Genomic DNA, 19028 nt, shown 5'->3' with positions numbered 1-19028 from the left:
ATTAATGTTTTCTATAGAACACTTGTTTATATGGAATTTAAAATTTCGTAAATATTTGTTAAGTTTACTATTTGCTTAGATTTAATTTGTTTACCTATCGAAATAGGTTGGTGTTAACGTAATTTCAATGAATATCAATGAACCTAATTTGTTATCAAGAAATAATTAACAAACAAAGTATGTACATTTTATTTACTAAAATTCATATTGTTTACGTTTAAATTAAAATTCATATTCATTGTTATAAATGACTTTTTAACTATTATAATATTTAAAAAAAAAAACGAATTATTTGTAATAATTATTGGTGGCAGCATGAGCATTAAAAATAAACTAGATTATTTTTTGTCAGTAAAACTAAATGGAATATATAGAATTTTCAAAAACAGAAATATAGGCTTATCATTCTAAATTTGAATGTATAAAATAGTTAATAAAATACGAACTTTAATTTAAAAATAATTCTATAGGTTTATATAGGTAATATTGTTATTTTATTATCATTTTACTACTTTTCTGTCGATTATTTATTAATTTCATCATTTATTCAATCTGTATGTAAACTAAAAAAAAAACACAAAGCTAACAAAATAAATTTTCCACAAAATGCCCAAAATAATTTGTTTTTTACAATTTCATCCCAATATATACTTCTGCTTGAGGATTTCATTTCCTAAATCTTTTCTTTAATTCAAGCTTTGGCAAGAAATACAAATTTATCTGAATTAACGTTAAATCTGTACAATTCTTTGGATATTGAATGTCGTGTTCTTGAAATCAAGATGTTTTTGGCAACCGAATGTCTTTTAACATGAATGAGATGTGTTTTATTTAAGTTCATTCACAGGAGTGTTATTTTCATGATTTACAATAATACGGAATCAAGTAATACGGAAATAGAAATTGAGGAAAACTTAGTTAGAATTGATAGCTGAGGTGAAGAAAATCAAATTTATAATGTAATCTAGGCCAAGACATCTATTTTATATAAAATTATATAGAATTATAATGAATGCTATTTAAGGAGTTGGATAAAATTTAACAAGAATATATAAAAATAAAAAATACTATTTTCTTTCATTAATGCGCTGCAGTTATGTACTTGAATAATTAAAATGATTAGATCTTGAACATTAATTCCCAGGTGAGTAATTATATATAATAACAACTTGAATTTCAATTTCAAATGACTCAGATATATATATATATATATATATATATATATATAATTATACATATAAAGAAAATTGAAAAATGATATTCAATTAACGGTCATAATACCAATCACCAATGAAAATGAAAATTTTTATATATTTTTACGTTTCAAAGGTTTTTGAACATTTTGGCATACCTTAGAAAAAATGGATAAATGGATGAATGTGTGTGTGTGTATGTGTGTATGTATATGTGTATATATGTGTATGTGTAGATACAAATTTTCGTCGACGATTTCGGGAACACGAGTCAAATGATTTGAATAATTAAAAACACATTCGATTCGTATTGATAAGGTGACGTGCTGATTAGTTTTTGGTAAAGGCAGGTCGAGCCGTTTCGAAGATACGGTGCAAAAAGTGCCAAAAATGGTAATTGATTTTTCGAGAACAGAGCGTCCGATTTATATGATTTAAAAAACATTTTATTTGTATTAACGAAATGAAAAACCGATTAAATTTTTGAGAAGGCAGGTCTAACGGTTACGGAGATCCAGTACAAAAAGTGGAAAAAAATCCATTTGGCAGACAAAAATGATCATTAGACATAGGCACATCAAATTATCATTATAAATATTTTAATAATAATAAATTTTGTTTACTTTTCTATGGGTTCCGTACCAATGTTCATCCGTTATACTACGACGCGGCGACCACGCGCTTCTATATTTCGTTTCTACGCTGCTAACGTATGGCGATTGCTTTGAAAAAATAAGTTCAAAATTTCCAAAATATTTTTAAGTATAAAAAAATCTATTTTTTTAATTATTTTCAAAAATTTTAAAATTTTCAAAAATCGATTTTTTTCAGAGTTCTAAAAGAAAATTGAATCTTTTTTAAAAATTTAAACTTTTGGTGCGGGAAGTTCCAGTAATTGGCCTTAAGGCACGATCTCATGCACTAGTTTATATATCAATTGAACTAAAGTCATCAACAAACGCAATTCAAATGCATTTGAGTTTTGTCATGTGTATGATAAACAAAAAAGTTTATCAGTAAAAGTCTTATGCAATATTTTAAAAATATTAGTCATTAAATTGATTCAATATATTATGTGACATGTAATTCAATGCCATCATTACTTTCTATTTAGAGATCTATCAATGTTGGGTGTTCATTACCCGATCAGGCCATAATATAATTTACTAAATGCTGCGAAATCTACTCAGCGTTATCGCAAACAAATTTATTAATGTGTTTATTATGTCTTTCAAATGAACTGATATTCGATACAGCCACATGGCAGAATAGTACAGAACTTAAGTGTATTGCAAACAAATGAAATATGGTTCAAATTTTTATCGCAAACATTAAAATTGGTAGATTAACGGAAACTTACAATTTCGGATATTTCACAACGATATATTAAATTTGCATCACAATCGGAGAATAAATTATATATAAGATTTTTAAGAGTTCGAAGTGTGAATTGAATTAAATTTTTATAAATTGTCTATTGAACAACTTTCGGTTAAATTCACACGTTATAAATTGGTTGGGTAAATATTTAAAATATGAATATGCGTGGGTATGTACGCTACATCAACCAAAGTAAACCAGAAAATAAATTATGGTTCATAATTGTCAGTAAAAATTATTTTTTATTTACAATAAAAACTTGTTCGAATTATATAAAAGATAATTATTTATGATTCAAATGTTGTTTGGATAATAAATAAAAATATAAATGGGGATCAAAATTTTATCCCAACGGCTTATAGAATATAAATTTATAGATATTTATATAAAACAATCCTTATGTTCCAAGTTATTCTATGTGGTTAGTGGTTTCAAAATTCAAAGTTTGAATCTATCTTCCACAAAAATTACTTTTCTAATAAAGTTCTTGTTCAATTTAGACTCTTAACACTTTTTATGATATTATAAAAAATATAATATTTAAAGTTGAGTCAAATTTTCTTGGTCATAGAGGCACATTGCAATTTTGGTTGTATGTATTTTTTCAGAATTAATAACAAATAAATTGAAATGAATAAATGAAAACATTAAAGAAAATGCATTATACTCGCATGCATTATATTTTTTTTAAATTTCCAAAATTGTTTCCATGCTCTTTCCATACAAACTTTGATTGAATTGCGCTGTATCTAAACGTTAATATTAAGAGCTAAAACTTTCAGAGAATTGTTTTTTATCAATTTGGAACCATTTGAGCCACTGGGAGCAAGGAAATTCGAAAATGACCATTTTAAGGACCACCCTAATATATATATATATATATATATATTATATATATATATATATATATATATATATCATACGTAAAATAATTGGCATTAGAAGGGAAAAAAAATTCCTAAAAAATGACGATTATTTGAAAAAAAAATTAAAATATATGACTATCTGGGTTAAATAAGAGTTTTACAACACACTCTCATAAGTAAGATGATTAACAGACCAATCATATCCAATTATACGAAAATTAATAAAAAGTCCTAACAAACTTAATTACGCATCGTCTTCAATTACAGATATAAATAAACAAAATATTTTTGATGTGACAGATATCATGAATCAAAATGAATAATTCGATTTCGAAGTATTAATTGTGTCAAGCTTATTCACACGCATCTAGGTAATAGGTCAACATTATTCCGCGGGACTACGTGAGTGGTGTCAGCCAGAAACCATCAAAGTCGAAGAAAGTAGTCATGTGTCATTTTCACGATTATTCTAAAATAGCTGAACACAAGCAAAAAAACACGCGTTATATCGATCACCACTATACTCGATTTCCTTTTAGATCAAAACAATGACTAAAAAGCAACGTACACCTGAATCGAACATAACTTTTGGTATCAAGGCGACAGAGATTGTTTAGCGGCTGAAAATACTTCCTCATTGGAAGTTTAGATTTCAACACGCCGAGTTATTAAATCGATTTAAGATCTGATTAATACGAGTATTGATTTTGCTGACGACGTTCTCTAGACATATGTATGTTTTCAATGCGATAATATGCGTGTTGCATATCTCTTGGTTGCACGGAAACAATGCGGCTGCAAATATTTTGCAGCGGTAACAATGATGCAGCAAAATAATGGAATTCCCGCGAGGCTTATCCTGATAAAGATTTTTTGTTAAATGGACTCAACATCTGGGATTTATGCAGATTTATTAACAGTGCAATAAATTATCTAAGCACTATTAATTTTTCTATGAAGTTGTTCGATTTTGTTTAATTTTCCAGATTGACTAGATTGAATTTTGTTTCTGTCACAAAATATTGATTAGAACTGCATAAAAATAATATTGTTTGTATTTACCATGAACAAAGATAGTAATTATCATGAATGACAAGATTTATACGAAAATAGTCAATAGTATTCATGAATATAATGTAAAAATTAAGTTCTTTTATAAGTACGATATCTGGATAGGAATGTGATTTGACACAATGTTATTTTTTTATCTATTAGTCAGATTATGAAAAAAGTAATAATAAATAATGCTTGAGAATAATTCAAGAGTTTGTAAAAAAAGTCTTTCTTTAACCTTATAAGAATCTAAGGCGAATAATTAAGAATATGAGATGATTCTTAATTAATCATGAATAGAATTTAGAAAGCAATTATGTATATAAATATAGTTGGCAGATATGACAGAAATTTGTTCAAATGATTTGCCGATAATTATCAGCGATATTGACTTTAAATTTTATTTGAATATATATTATAATTCATTTAAATTATATTCTAAAAAATGATGATTTATTGTTAGCTGTTACTGTTATTACACTTTTTTCGAAAATGTGATTCTTATCGAAAATAAAAAATGATTTTGTATAAAAATTTATAGAAATAAAAAATTTATTTACAATTACTGATGTATAATTTTATTAATAAACATAAATATAGTTGTAATATAAGTAAAATTACATAATGATAAGACTAGATAATCTATATTCAATGAGAAGAAAAGAACTTTGCTCTTATCTTAATTGATTCAGCTCTATAAAAGTTGGTTAATCAGTATTTATTATTTTGATTGTAGGACAGTTTCGAATTAATAAATTTTCGGAAGTGAAATGTCTTTCTTATGAACGCTTATATTCTTATCTATATGTATATTTTTGAGATATCCATATAAGGTAATAACTCTTCAAATATTTTATCAAATTCAAAGTAATCTTGAAACACACGCGTATCATATTCAATAGAATCTTAATGATTGCTGAGATAATCTATTAAATTAATCAAATCGTCCAAATTAAAATTATGCAAATCCAAGAATATAACAATATTATATAATCATTAAATTTATGGGCGTTATTCACAATATGGCAAAACGGTAAGGCTAAAAATTAATAAAATTTTGAAGCAAGAGCATATGAACGAATAAATTTTTGGAAATGAATTTTTTTTGTTATGAACTCTTGCATCATTATCCATATAAATATTAAGATGGTTGTTAAATATCTCCCTTCCGCTTTTTTGCTCTTGGTTTATAATACAAAAAGGCGGAAGGGAGATATTTGACAACCTATTTCCATATAAGGTTACTCTATGAACATTTTAACAAACTTCAAAAAATATTCGTGAATATTATTAGGATTTCCATATAAAATTACTCTACTAAGATTTTAACAAACTTCAATTACTTCAATAATCATGAAAACACACGCTTATCTAATTCAATAAAAACTTAATATCTGAGATAATACATAAAAAATTAATAAAAACGTTAACAGAAATTACTGAAAAAATATGCAAAATCAAAAAATATAAAACCAAGACATAATCGAATTGACAAGTAACAAAAAAACAAGGCTAAAAATAAACTAGTAAGTCAATAAGTAAGCCTTAAGGCAAGTTCCAAGAAGTTTTCTAATCATATATATAACTTAATAAGAATTAAAATTCAGCTATCTAGGAATATGTTCAACAGTTATTTTCGAAAATAAAATTGATGTCTTACAAACATTCGTATAAAATCTCCAATTTTATAAATATGTATACCATGCTCTAAGAATGTATTTTATGTAAGTGTGGACGTCAGCTGTAATCAGTAGTACTCACGACTTCGAAACACGGAACGTATATACGAACGTATAGATGTTCGGCATAGATTCTGATTAGAATCCTACTATAATCGCATGGCAAAATCCCAAACTTTGATGGATTTTCATAATTGAACAGCTTATCGTAGGCCCATAATATTTTAGTATGTTATTTTAGACTACAAAATATATCGTTATACGAAGTTTCATCAAAATCGTAAAAATAAACTTCAACATTTAATTATGAAGACACAAAATCTAACTATTTAATATCTTTGAAACAGTTATTGAATTTTTTAAATCAATTCAGGATTGTGGGCTAAAACGTTGACGAAAAAATTCGCACTTTTCTTCTAATTACAAAGAAACGACTTGGCCGATCGTAGAACAAATATGTTATGAAACTTCAAAAAATTATCGTTAAATATAATAGATGCATAATTTTTTTAATTACTGTATTTATTCAACAACTGCTAAATAATTAACATTTAGTAACAGTAATGAACAATTATATAAATTTAATAAAAAGAGCACAAAAATAAAGAATATATTTTTCAATAAAATGATCCGTAGTATGTTGAATTAATATAAAATAAAAGCAAATAATAATAATAATCAATTAATTAATTTAATTAATTAGAAGCATAATTGATGAGTAGATTTGTAAAATTATTCAAAAAGTCTGCAGATTCTGTGTTGCCATATAAAATAAAATTTATGCAAATTCAAAAAATATAAAATCAAGACATAATCATTAAACTGATTCGAATTGACAAGTACAACCACAGGCGTTATTTACAATATCACAAAAAAGGCAAGGTTTTAAATATATTCATATATCAATTGGCGCCGAATTTCACCGTTATCTCGATGACCATATACGCATTTCGTCCGCCGGACAATATTTGCAAATTCGCGAATTCGGCCGGCCGTGTGCGTACTTGCTATCTCTTGTCAGCTCATGAAGCAATTCCGCGAAATAATCTAATCCGAATTCAAATTAGGTGCTAAACAAAAATTCAAACATCTGCTCGAGTATGACGCATTATGGGTTCCCCATATTTAGTGTTCCAGTTACAAAAATGATAATAAATCGAATTGGGAATGATACAAATTGCTAAACTAATACTTATTTTTTATGTATTGTTTGAATCTTTAATTTTTTGTAAATTCGAGATTGAAAAATACATGCATTCCCCAATTTCCACCTCCTTGCTACACTTCCCAAATCAATTGATCATTTTTAACCAGGTCGAAATTGTCCAAATATCTTTAAAACTCGGTTTGATGTGATCAGCACTAATTATCCCTTTTGTGCTTCTATTTAACAGAAATCAGTACTTATAAAACGAGATCTATAAGATTTTAAAGATAATCAGGACTGGGCACTATCACTTGATGATGAAATATTTTGTAACAATTTCTGTACTACTGATGATTTTTTTCATTGGTGCAGCAATTGCTGATAAGGACTTTTCACTTAACTTTTACTTTTAACTACATTTTCATGTGAAAACTGATGTCACTACTACTTGACAACAACAACAGACTGTCCACGGCTGATAGAGCCTGGTGAACTTTTGATTCAAATCCCACAGCTGTAATCCATAATCAACAACGAAAAATTATAATATAATGATAGAAAGGTAAGTAATCACTGACAGTTGGAATTTTTTCTTAATTATTTACTAAAATTCCACAAGTGATAACGCCGATTGTTAGCTGCGGAAAATCTGGTTTCAGCAAGAATTTGATATAACGATAATCACAAATTCTTGATAATTATCAACACCAGTCCCAAATAATAATTTTGATAAGCCACAATAAACCACAATTTGAACTTTGAATCTCCCTTATACAAGTAGTAATTTCTAATCAAGATTTGCATAATCAATTAATCAATGGTGTAATAAATACTATTGTCTACAGAATCAAAAAATATATCTTTCATAATCGATTGTTGTTTAATTGATCATGAGATGGAAACATAATAATTATCACAAGTAATAAATTTGTAGTTGCACCAGTTTCTTTTACATAAATGAACCATATAATAAACCATATAATCAAATCAAACAATAATAAGTTAATAATAATTAAGTTAAATTTTTTATTGTACTTAAATTTATTAATTTAATATTTTAAACAAGAAGGAAACAAAAAGGGGTTAAACATTGTTATAACTAAACAATGATAAATTGCACTCTTCAAATAGAGTCAGGTTATATTTTTGTAATAAATTAACTTGTACTTTATAATAAATTAACGACTTCAATTATCAACATTGCATTCATGCATCTAATAGCGATGAATCTAATTAATGAACAAAAATAATGCTCGCAGTAAATCCCATATTTAAGACATTAAGAAATATCCACACTCTAAACAAATATAAAGCCCAGCAATAAATAAAATCCCACCAATAATAACAAAACTTAAGTCATTCATAAACGGAAATTCCAAGTTGCATTCAAGTTGCAAAGAAAAAAAACTACAACCATTGAGTAAGTTTTGGCAAAACCAAGACTTAACCTGAGTATGAGAAAAAAAGTTTACGTTTATAATAATAAATATAATAAAGGCTAAAAACATTTTTTTGATAATTATAAATATAAATAATATCTTATATTCTTCAAACTTTGTTTTATTTGTTATTTTTGTGACAAAAGATCAACTTCAGTTATCAACATTGCGTTCATGCATCTAATAGAGATAAATCTAATCAATAAACAAAAATAATGTTCGCAGTAAATCCCATCTTTTAGATATTAAGGAATATCCACACTCTAAACAAAAATAAAGCCCAGCAATAAATAAAATCCCATCAATAATAACAAAACTTAAGTCATTCATAAACGCAAATTCCAAGTTCCATTCAAGTTGCAAAGAAAAAAAACTACAACCATTGAGTAACTTTTGGGCAAAACCGAAGAACAACTTAATCTGGGGCAGAAGAAATGAATTAACAAATACTGAGAAATAAATAATTTAAACATTTTTAAAAATAAAGGCTAAAGCATTTCTTTGATAATTAAAAATAGAAATAATGACTTTCATTCTTCAAACTTTGTTTTATTTATTATTTTTGTAACAAATGATCGACTTCAATTATCAATATTGCGTTCATGCATCTAATAGAGATAAATTTAATTAATAAACAAAAATAATGATCGCAGTAAATCCCATCTTAAAGGAATTTAGGAATATCCACATTATAAACAAATATAAAGCCCAGCAATAAATGAAATCTCATCAACAATAACAAAACTTAAGTCATTCATAAACGGAAATTCCAAGTTCCATTCATGTTGTAAATAAAAAAACTACAATCATTGAGTAAGTTGTGGGCAAAACCAAAACACCTACTTAATCTGAGACTTAAGATATATTTTAACAAATACTGAAAAAAAAAATTAAACATTTTTAATTTCCCTTAGGGTAAGTTATAGAAATCGCAAAAAAATCAAAAATACATTTTTTATATATATTTACATTTCAAGATCTTCTGAACATTTTAGCATTGCTTAGAAAAAAATGGATGTGTGTGTATGTGTATACTTGGATACAATTTTTGTCCACTATTTGGAGAGCACGGATCATCCGATTTGAATGATTCAAAAAACTATTGCTATTGATAAGGAGTGCTGATTAGTTTTTGGCAAAGGCAGTTCTACACATACAGGGTAAAAGATAACAAAAATGGCAATTTCAGAGAGAACAGAGCACCCGATTTGAATGATTCAAATACCATTTGAATACCATGCACCACTAGTTTAATAATAATAAAAATAATGGTCGCATTAAATAACAGGCACTAGAATATATCCATTATGAACAAATATAAAGACAAATTACAAAACTTAAGTCATTCATAAACGGAAAATCCAGAATTCATTCATGCTGCAAAAAAACGAAAATCATTGAGCAACTTTTGGGAAACCAAAGTGCAACTTAACCTGGGACAGGAGGAATGAATTAACAAATACTGAGAAAAAAATCGAAAATGATTTTTTTTATATATTTTTACGTTGCAAGATCTTCTAAACATTTTGGCATTCATTAGAAAAAATGGATGTGTGTGTATGTAGTATGTACGTGTGTATATTTGGGTACAATTTTTCGTCCACGATTTGGAAAGCAATAATCATCCGTTTCGGAGATCCTGGTCAAAAAGTAACAAGAATGGCAATTTTCAGAGAACAGACCACCCGATTTGAATGATTCAAAAACCACTTAAATGCTATGCACCAGTAGTTTGATGATAAATCTCATATTGTACATTATGAAATATCCACATCACAAACAAATGGATGTGTGTGTGCATGAGTGTGTATGTTTGGATACAATTTTTCGTCGACGATTTCGAGAGCAAGGATCATCCGTTTCGGAGATCCTGGTCAAAAAGTAACAAGAATGGCAATTTTCAGAGAACAGACCACCCGATTTGAATGCCTCAAAAATCATTGCAATGCCATGCACCAGTATTTTAATAATAAATCTCATATTGTACATTATGAAATATCCACATTACAAACAAAAATAAAGACCAAATACAACAAAACTTAAGTCATTCATGAACGGAATTTCCAAGTTCCAATCATTGAGCAACTTTTGGCAAAACCAAAACACTACTTAACCCGGGGCAGGAGTTATGAATTTGCAAACTCATTCGCAGTAAATGGCTTGTATTCGTATTTAAATTTCCAAGCAAACTCTGTAATTCCCTGTAGGAAGAACCAAAGCACAGGTTTACGCACGCAGACTTCGGCTATCAGACAGGGATCCCCACCAGGCCTGATCGCGGCGCTTATAAATACTCATATGAACCGCGGACCGCATGTCATTATTACACAAGTTACAGCAGAGATACGACAAATTATACTGACACGATATAAACAAAACAACACGAGGTTGATTAATAATTAATTAAAAATATAAATAAATTTTAATAGTGCTAATTGAAGTTTTAAGTGTACACAACATTATCCTTACCAGGACGTTCAGTTCCATTTTAACGTAAAGTTCTAAAAAAAATTTTTTAAATTTTTCTTAAATATTTATTGTGCTTATTAAACGGCTTTGAAAATGATTATGATTGGTCAGTGAAAGTTGTGAGTGATAATAACAGTTCAGAAGATAAGTTATTGTTTGATAAAACCAATAAGTTTTTCAAAGGATCCTACCGGAAAAAATCATCCAAGATGTGTTTGGAAGTTGCTACTTATCAAGACATATGCCAGAAACAAAAGAGGTAAATAGTAAAAAAAAAAATATTAATTAAATGCATGTCAGATAATTAGTAACATTTTTTTAACAGTTGTTTTTATTAAAATATTACACATTTTCACATCTCTGTCAGGTCTCTAATTTTATATATTTAATCAAATTAAAATTTAAACAAAAGCAAAATTAATAAGTTTCACACATTCACTGCTAACTTGCAGTTGCTTCATTCTTATTAATTTAATATTAAATAAAACCATGTTTGTAAAATAAAAAAATGTAATAAAATAGGGAAAAATTATAGGAGTATTTCTGTTATAATTTATATTTATAGGACTATTTCTGCTTGAAATAATTACAGTACAAAATTTCAATTTAAACATTTTATACAACTAGTTACTACGAACGCACCTGTTGCGTTCGGCGCCTGACTTTTATGCCAGCAGTGAATGTGTTAATACTTTTATTAAATTATTTCATCTGTGAAAGTGATTACCATAATCTCACGAGCACATGGCATATTACTACATAGCCAACGGTCACATAGCGACAATATTAATTACAAATTATAATTAGTTGCTTAAAAGTGCAATTCGGTAATTCATTGTCAAAATGTAGGTCATGACTATATGAAGATGATAGTTTAGATAGGTGCTTATGAACCAATATTTGGAACGTCTATGTAACTAGGACACGTTAACAATAAACAATCGAACGAATTTCTTCAATTAAATGTGCTAATAATTGATTTGGAAAAGAAAATAAGTGTTTGAGAATTTTGCTTTCGTTCTGGGAACTGATAAATATTATACATAGAAGTAATAATTAAAATCTAAAAAATTTAGGTGAAATTTAAAATTGATTTTAATATGAAACTAGTGGTGCATGCTTTAAAGCACAATCATTAATATTAAATATTCAAAAAAAATCAATCCATAATCAATAAAAATGATCAATGCTTAATACCCATTGTGTTAGAAATTTCAAATAATTTTTATACATACTGTAAATTTCATCATTCGTATTTTATAGATCTAATACAATATAAGTGGTTATATTTGGGCGACGATTTTTATATATGTTTAGAAGGATCGCAATAAATTAACAAATCCTAATCGAGTCAAGTTAAAATCAATGCATCTTAGAACTTTCTTATGTTCCCAAAAACTATGTAAATAATAATTATGATGTTTAAAAAAAATTTGATATTTAATATAACCACTGGAACTGTCTTATCAAAATCTAACCATTTCTTAACACTGTCAACAACACAAACAAAATGTTTTTTGATAATTCTAATTGGATGCTACTTCCTCTCAAAATCTCTTCACCCTTTTTGATCCAAAACAGCTAAACCTACCTTTGCTAAAAAGTAATCTGCATGTCTCCTCATCAACACAAATCAAAATTTCAATCGAATAATCTCTAATATTAATCATTATAATGCAGACTAAAGAGTGAAGGGTGAATGATTAGTTTTTGGATTAAGACAAGTTCAATTATACATAACCACTAATTTTAATTCAAGTATATCAAGTTACTTTATCTTTTACCAATTTGCATGTTACAATAATCTACTAATACTTTGCATGATTCCTCAAAAAATATGTTTTTTAGTTGTTGGTCATTACAGAATGGCAGAGACTTTGGGCAACGTGCTGGTGGAGCGCGAGTCGGAGTCCCACGTTTCCGTGCACTTTGGGTCAAATTGCGTTTACGTCCTAATAGGGCACAACACCTCGGTGCATTTCGAAACTGTCCTTGTACAAAGGGATAGTAACAAAAAGGCTACTAGATTACGAGAGTTGCTCCTGGAGGCACTCTATGTGGAGAACGGCATCGTAATAATAAAGGTAAGATGAGATTAATTTATTATATAAGACTTCCAATGCTTCCTTAATTCTTGATCACGAGACGTGTGGTATGAACTTGGTCTTTGGTAACTTTAGAGTCACAATATCCCTTATAATTTTCTTACGACAAGGTATCAATTACAATTTCACCTTTTCCATTAATATCAAAGTAATTAAATTCATAGAAACCCGTCATCATAAATCAAGCAAAAGTCCCTGCAGTCACATTATGAGACATGTATGTAATCGATCGTGATTTTCTTTATCGTTTGTATTGTTTAATTTATGTTTATATGATGTATATCAAGACTTAACACACGCCGATATCCATAAATATTATAATAACAGTTAGATAAAAGGTCAAGGGTATAGGAAATCCAGCATAGGCAATTTATATTGTCGCAATTTACATTGAATTTCTTTTGCCGGCGTCTGTTGTACAAAGACACCTTTGGAACGACATTATAATTTTTTTTACGTCATGTGTGTAATGTATTATAATTTAATCATTGTCTAGTCAGACAGTACAGAGGTTTTTTTTCGAATAGTAATCGTATGAAATGTTGCATAGTCATTTGTAATCAGCGACCTTCCCGTAATATAATGCGGGATTTTATGAAAATGTATCGGAATCAATTTGTGGGAAATTAATACGGAATTGAAATAATTTCTATTTACGTCATGCATTTATCCGATATCGAAGAATAAACAAAACAGTACGTCAGTTTATTATTGCTATTATAATTACACTTTTTAAAATTATCATAACAAACGCACTTGAGTGCGTCTCAAATAATATCAAGATCTGTATATTATCTCCTGAGAGTTCATTGCAATGAAACCATCTTAAAATCATGATTAGATTTGTCAAAATCTATAAAGCCAATATTTGTAATGCTAATAATGTCTGTTTAAGTATGATAAGCATCTGTTAACAGACTTTGGAATTTGATCTGCAAATATTTCCTTTATCGAAAAGAAATTTATCAATTGATTAGTGCAAAATTAAAAGATTAGTTTAATCTATTATATATAAACAATGCAAATGTTCTTTGAACCGAATAGAAATAACAAATGTAGATCAATGGGAGATATTGGGTTTAATTTTTAATTTTGATTAGTTTTTGATTAAGGTTGACCTTTATAAATGTTATAATATGTAATGTGTAACATATAATTATAAGGCTATAGTAGTATGTATAGAATATTTAGTTGTAATTTTTTTTATAAGATCACGATCCCACAGTCTGACCACAAAAATGTTACGCCCATAATCATAACAAACATTCTTTACCCAGATAAAATAAATAAAAAAGTAATAAACGTACGAGATAACTTCCGTTTTTTTACAAATTCCGATCGCATTCCTTTGGAAAAAATATTTCACCTTAACGCACGCCTCGGGAACATTAAAAGAGCAAAAAGTAAGTCAAAAAACTTTGGGTGAATCATCGCTCAGCACAATTCGGCTATGTAAATGTATTGTATTATAATGAATCGACTGATGCAAAATCACGGAACAATTTCACCAAGATTTCAATTCGAATTTCATAATATGCCGCAACAGTTGGATGAAATTTTTGCTTCATCATGGTCAACGATTTCCGAGGCACGCCGACACTTATCTGATAATAAATATACATAATAGGTAAAAACACATAACATAGTTACACGCAAATTCTCAGAATGAACTAATTGCTTTATTCTAAACACAAACAGAATTTTGTAATAAGTTATAGGTAATTGTAATTTGAACGAGTACTTAGAAGACGATACTTTAGATTAAATTAGATTTAAAACAACATCAGAAATAATGGAAATATAAATATTGACACAGTCTAATAATCAAGTATAACATTAATAGCAAAAAAATGTCATTTACAATTTTTATTACAAATTACAAAAAAGATAAACAAATTAGATGATTATTTACTTAAATGTTTCTGGGGTATAATGAGTCATTGCAGTCTAATCTGAAACTGATTGCATTTAAATTGAATCAGCATTAAAAAAAATGATCCCAAAGCTATAGGGTTTACCAACCACCAATAAAAATAAAATGGTTCCTGAAAAATTTAAGCTTTATACATTGTAATATAATAATAAATAGTAGTCTGTCCTCAGGCAATGAATGATTTTTTATCCCTCCCCTGTTTATTATTCTCATTATCATTTCATTACTATTAATAATCACTTTATTGTTTATCATATTGTAATATAAGTACAAATATATTTAAAATTGCACAGTTTCGACAATCAAATCATTTAGCAGTAAAAAAATACTGAATAATGGCGAAAAAACTAATTAAAATTTTAAACCCAAAAATATACAATTTAGGTTAAGTTAGGTTAGAGAAGCAGCATATGAGTTGATAAACCTAATTTACTAAATAGTAGCAAAACCAAAGTATTATAAATGTAATGAATTGAGCAGATGTTAGCACATTGGTAATTTCTAGTGATTTAAATCAAAATTTAAAAAACTAAATAATTACGTTATCAAAATTCTTAATACAACTTTTTCGATGTCGACTACTATCATATGTATAAGTCTCATATACCGCAAGTCATTCCACATGCGTACTATGATCCTGTGGTCAATAAGTCATATGAAAATTAGCATTCCACAATTAAGCCACTTAACGGTACAACGGCCACATTTGCTCGAACAATGGTTCGGAAATGACAATCTTTTTTTTACTAAAATTCAAGTTCATACAATAAGTTTGTAAGTCATAGTTTTGTTATCATTGTACAACTTTTAGCAATATTTTGTAGACACAAAGTGAAAGTTCATTGAATTATTTGACCTTAACCCACAAAATAAAGAATTTCTCTGATACACATATGCGCGAACACGTAGTAGTCAATGATAAGATATGAAAGTGTTAGACAATTTTTACGACTTGTCCATTCATGTTAAAAATTGCGTAAGATTTTTTTATCATAATGCGTAAAAAATTGTAGACGGATTCACAGGTACAGATATGTTTTAGGAATTATTTTTCTTCTTATCAAAAATTGTAAATAAATGTTGGATGTGTTTGAGAGCAGTACATTTATTACCAATACATTATTATTAATATACATTATTATTAAAATCTGATAAGTATTAATAATTATATCAACATTGTATTGATAAATCGGAGCGTACTGTAATATTTTTCACGTGTAGGTCAAAGATTATCGCGTGAACACTTAATTTATGAATTTTTATAAATATGTTATTAATTTATTATGAAACATTCAATAATAGAATTTTATGCGCAATCTGTTATTCGTATTCTTATTCTAAGACAATGGCATCAATTTAGTTTATAGTAGTTCTTATGATTCACCTGCTTAAATGCAAATGCTAATTCTATATGCAACGCACACAAAAAGCTTAAATTGTAAACTAAATAATAAAGGTTCTACGCACATTTATTATTTACATTAGCAATTGCTTATCGTATATTTATATTTATATAAATATTTATACTTAGTTAGAAATCAACTACATATTTGGAAATTTAATACTTTATTTGACTACGTAGTTTACTGACCATCACTACGCGTTCATGATTAATTAATACAATTTGTTTCAAAATAAAATCAAACTGAAAGCGAAAGTTGGGATTAAAAAAAATCTGCATTTGGAATACTAAAAATGTATTCATTACAACCAATACTATGGTATATTTATTTACTCAAAACTGAGCATATACTTGACATACATCGAACGTTTGGAAAGTGATATTGAACATGTAACGCAGTAACATTATGTTTTTGAATAACTTTCTTGTCAATGAAATGACACTTGAAATAATCAAACGTAATTCAATGAATTGATCTTAATGACTCGCAAAAATTTGGTATAATAAAAGCTTTGTCCCTTTTCCAAAAAGGAGGCCAAAAGATAGGTCGAACTCTGGGTAAAGGAAAGCTATGCAGGCCCTATGCCAATTGATAGAATTAAAAATTTTAATTTTATTTAATAGTTTTAAAATAGAATTTGATAGAGAGACCTTACATATAGCACAAAGCAATAAAAAATTTGCTAAACAATCTAACAAACAATTTCAGCCGGCGTTACAAACTATTAGTCTCCTTCATAATATACGAGTCAATTTTACACAATTAATTTCTTAATGAAGACAATCATAAAACAAACATACAATTACATAACATTGCAAAACGCGACTTTTCGATCCGCATCAAAGTTTCTTAATGGGAGTTCCCCAAGATTACGACGAGTTGACATCATTATAGAGAAACAGGACATACCCAACGAACTTAGCTGGAATTAGCTACAAATTCGAAAGTATCAGGAAATAGTAAATTAATGAAAGTAATAACATAACTCTGGGTTTTCCATAATAGTTGGCTGAACCTCTACCAATAAATATAAGAACTATTTTTAAGAATTTTTTGTAGAACAAAGACCAAGACCATGCTCGCCGCTTTATCCTGAAGACGCTTAGAATAAGACGTTTCCCAACTGAATAAGTAGATAATAATGTCGTTTTCTCTTGTTACAGATTGATGCCAACAAAAAGTTATCAGTATGGTCAAAAACAAGCACTTCAGAGTTGCTGAACTTCGTAATGGAGCAGCAACTCTGGTCTGGAGACGACATGTCCGATCATCAGATGAACGCCCGGGAACAACGTTCCGTGGAAAGAAACCACGAAACCTTCTTCCACAATGCATTCTTCCCAAAAGCAATCCGCTTTCCTGCACAATGACAAAAATGCAGAAATTTGTTTTAAAATTTTCAACGATTTCTGCATTTTTACTTGCTTGTGAAATAATAGTGAAATTATTAATTTGTGTGTGCAAGCCTTACATTCCTGAGGAAGCCAAAAGCGAGCAGACTCGCGTGCCTCTAGGGATCACCGGATCGAAATTAGATGATCCATTGCGAACAATTGGGTTCCAAAGCTGATGATGAGAAGATTTATAAGAACGGTTTTCTTCAAAGTACCGAACAATACCAAATATAATTATCACGGTGCTTTGGTATGAATCATCGAGTAACAATCGGAACTCCTTTCAACGAAATTAGATAATCTTTCTTTGGAAGAGAGTTGGATAATATTATCACATAAAATGTAAACATCACATAAATAAGTATATTGTTAATTGTCAAAATTGTATTGACAATAGTAACAGTAAAATGTATCATATACCTAACATCTCCTCAATCGACATGTGATATTCATCAAGTGCATTTACTTTGTAGCCAAAAGCAGTTATAAAATAGTTAAACTAAGTAACAAGCACTTTTATAATTTCATTACTTCTCAGGACATGTTGTTCATTTTTAATGTAAAAGTAACAACACATTTATTCCAACGAATAATAATCATTGGCTTTATTACTAAAATAAGTTTTGCGTGTTTTGTTAAAAGATGTATAAATATTTATATACCACGATTAAATATTCTAAAATATTTTAATGATGTTAAAAAAATATTTAATAATCTAGTCTTGTAACCATGTTTGTATAGAATGTGATTTGATCACTTATGTGAATTTGTAAACATTCCAATGACGAAATAAAAAAAAAATTAATAATAATCTGTTTTTTTTTATATTATAATAATTTTTCATTGATTTTCAGGGAATTTTCAGACGATTTTCCAAATCTTTGAAGCATATTTACTTTAATCATTTCTTTAATCATTTAATACTCTCAAAAAGTAAACTCTATAATCTTCTCTACATATTGAAAAG

The 19028-nt window shown here is 28.0% G+C and overlaps 1 protein-coding gene across 1 annotated transcript; it reads left to right on the top strand.

Annotated features, from left to right (window-relative positions):
• The first annotated feature begins 11338 nt into the window (after nt 1-11338).
• On the top strand, nt 11339-18253 carry LOC113368237. Its single transcript, XM_026609801.1, has 3 exons — nt 11339-11485; nt 13091-13310; nt 17831-18253. Exons 1-3 carry the CDS (start codon nt 11436-11438, stop codon nt 18035-18037), a joined length of 477 nt encoding a protein of 158 aa, XP_026465586.1. The 5' UTR covers nt 11339-11435; the 3' UTR covers nt 18038-18253.
• Nucleotides 18254-19028: the final 775 nt, after the last annotated feature.

The sequence above is a fragment of the Ctenocephalides felis genome, unplaced genomic scaffold (genome assembly GCF_003426905.1).
Source record: "Ctenocephalides felis isolate EL2017-DRISC unplaced genomic scaffold, ASM342690v1 CF-g0.4_SCAFFOLD_01170, whole genome shotgun sequence".
Taxonomy (NCBI): Eukaryota; Metazoa; Arthropoda; class Insecta; order Siphonaptera; family Pulicidae; genus Ctenocephalides; species Ctenocephalides felis.
This window is presented reverse-complemented; position numbering and strand designations above follow the sequence as displayed.

Excerpts from the sequence above, each read along its gene's own strand:
- LOC113368237 (XM_026609801.1), top strand. The coding sequence starts at position 11,436 with ATGTGTTTGGAAGTTGCTACTTATCAAGACATATGCCAGAAACAAAAG. Across the intron at positions 11,486-13,090 it reads ATATGCCAGAAACAAAAGAG|AATGGCAGAGACTTTGGGCA; the intron begins GTAAATAGTAAA and ends TGGTCATTACAG. Across the intron at positions 13,311-17,830 it reads ACGGCATCGTAATAATAAAG|ATTGATGCCAACAAAAAGTT; the intron begins GTAAGATGAGAT and ends CTCTTGTTACAG.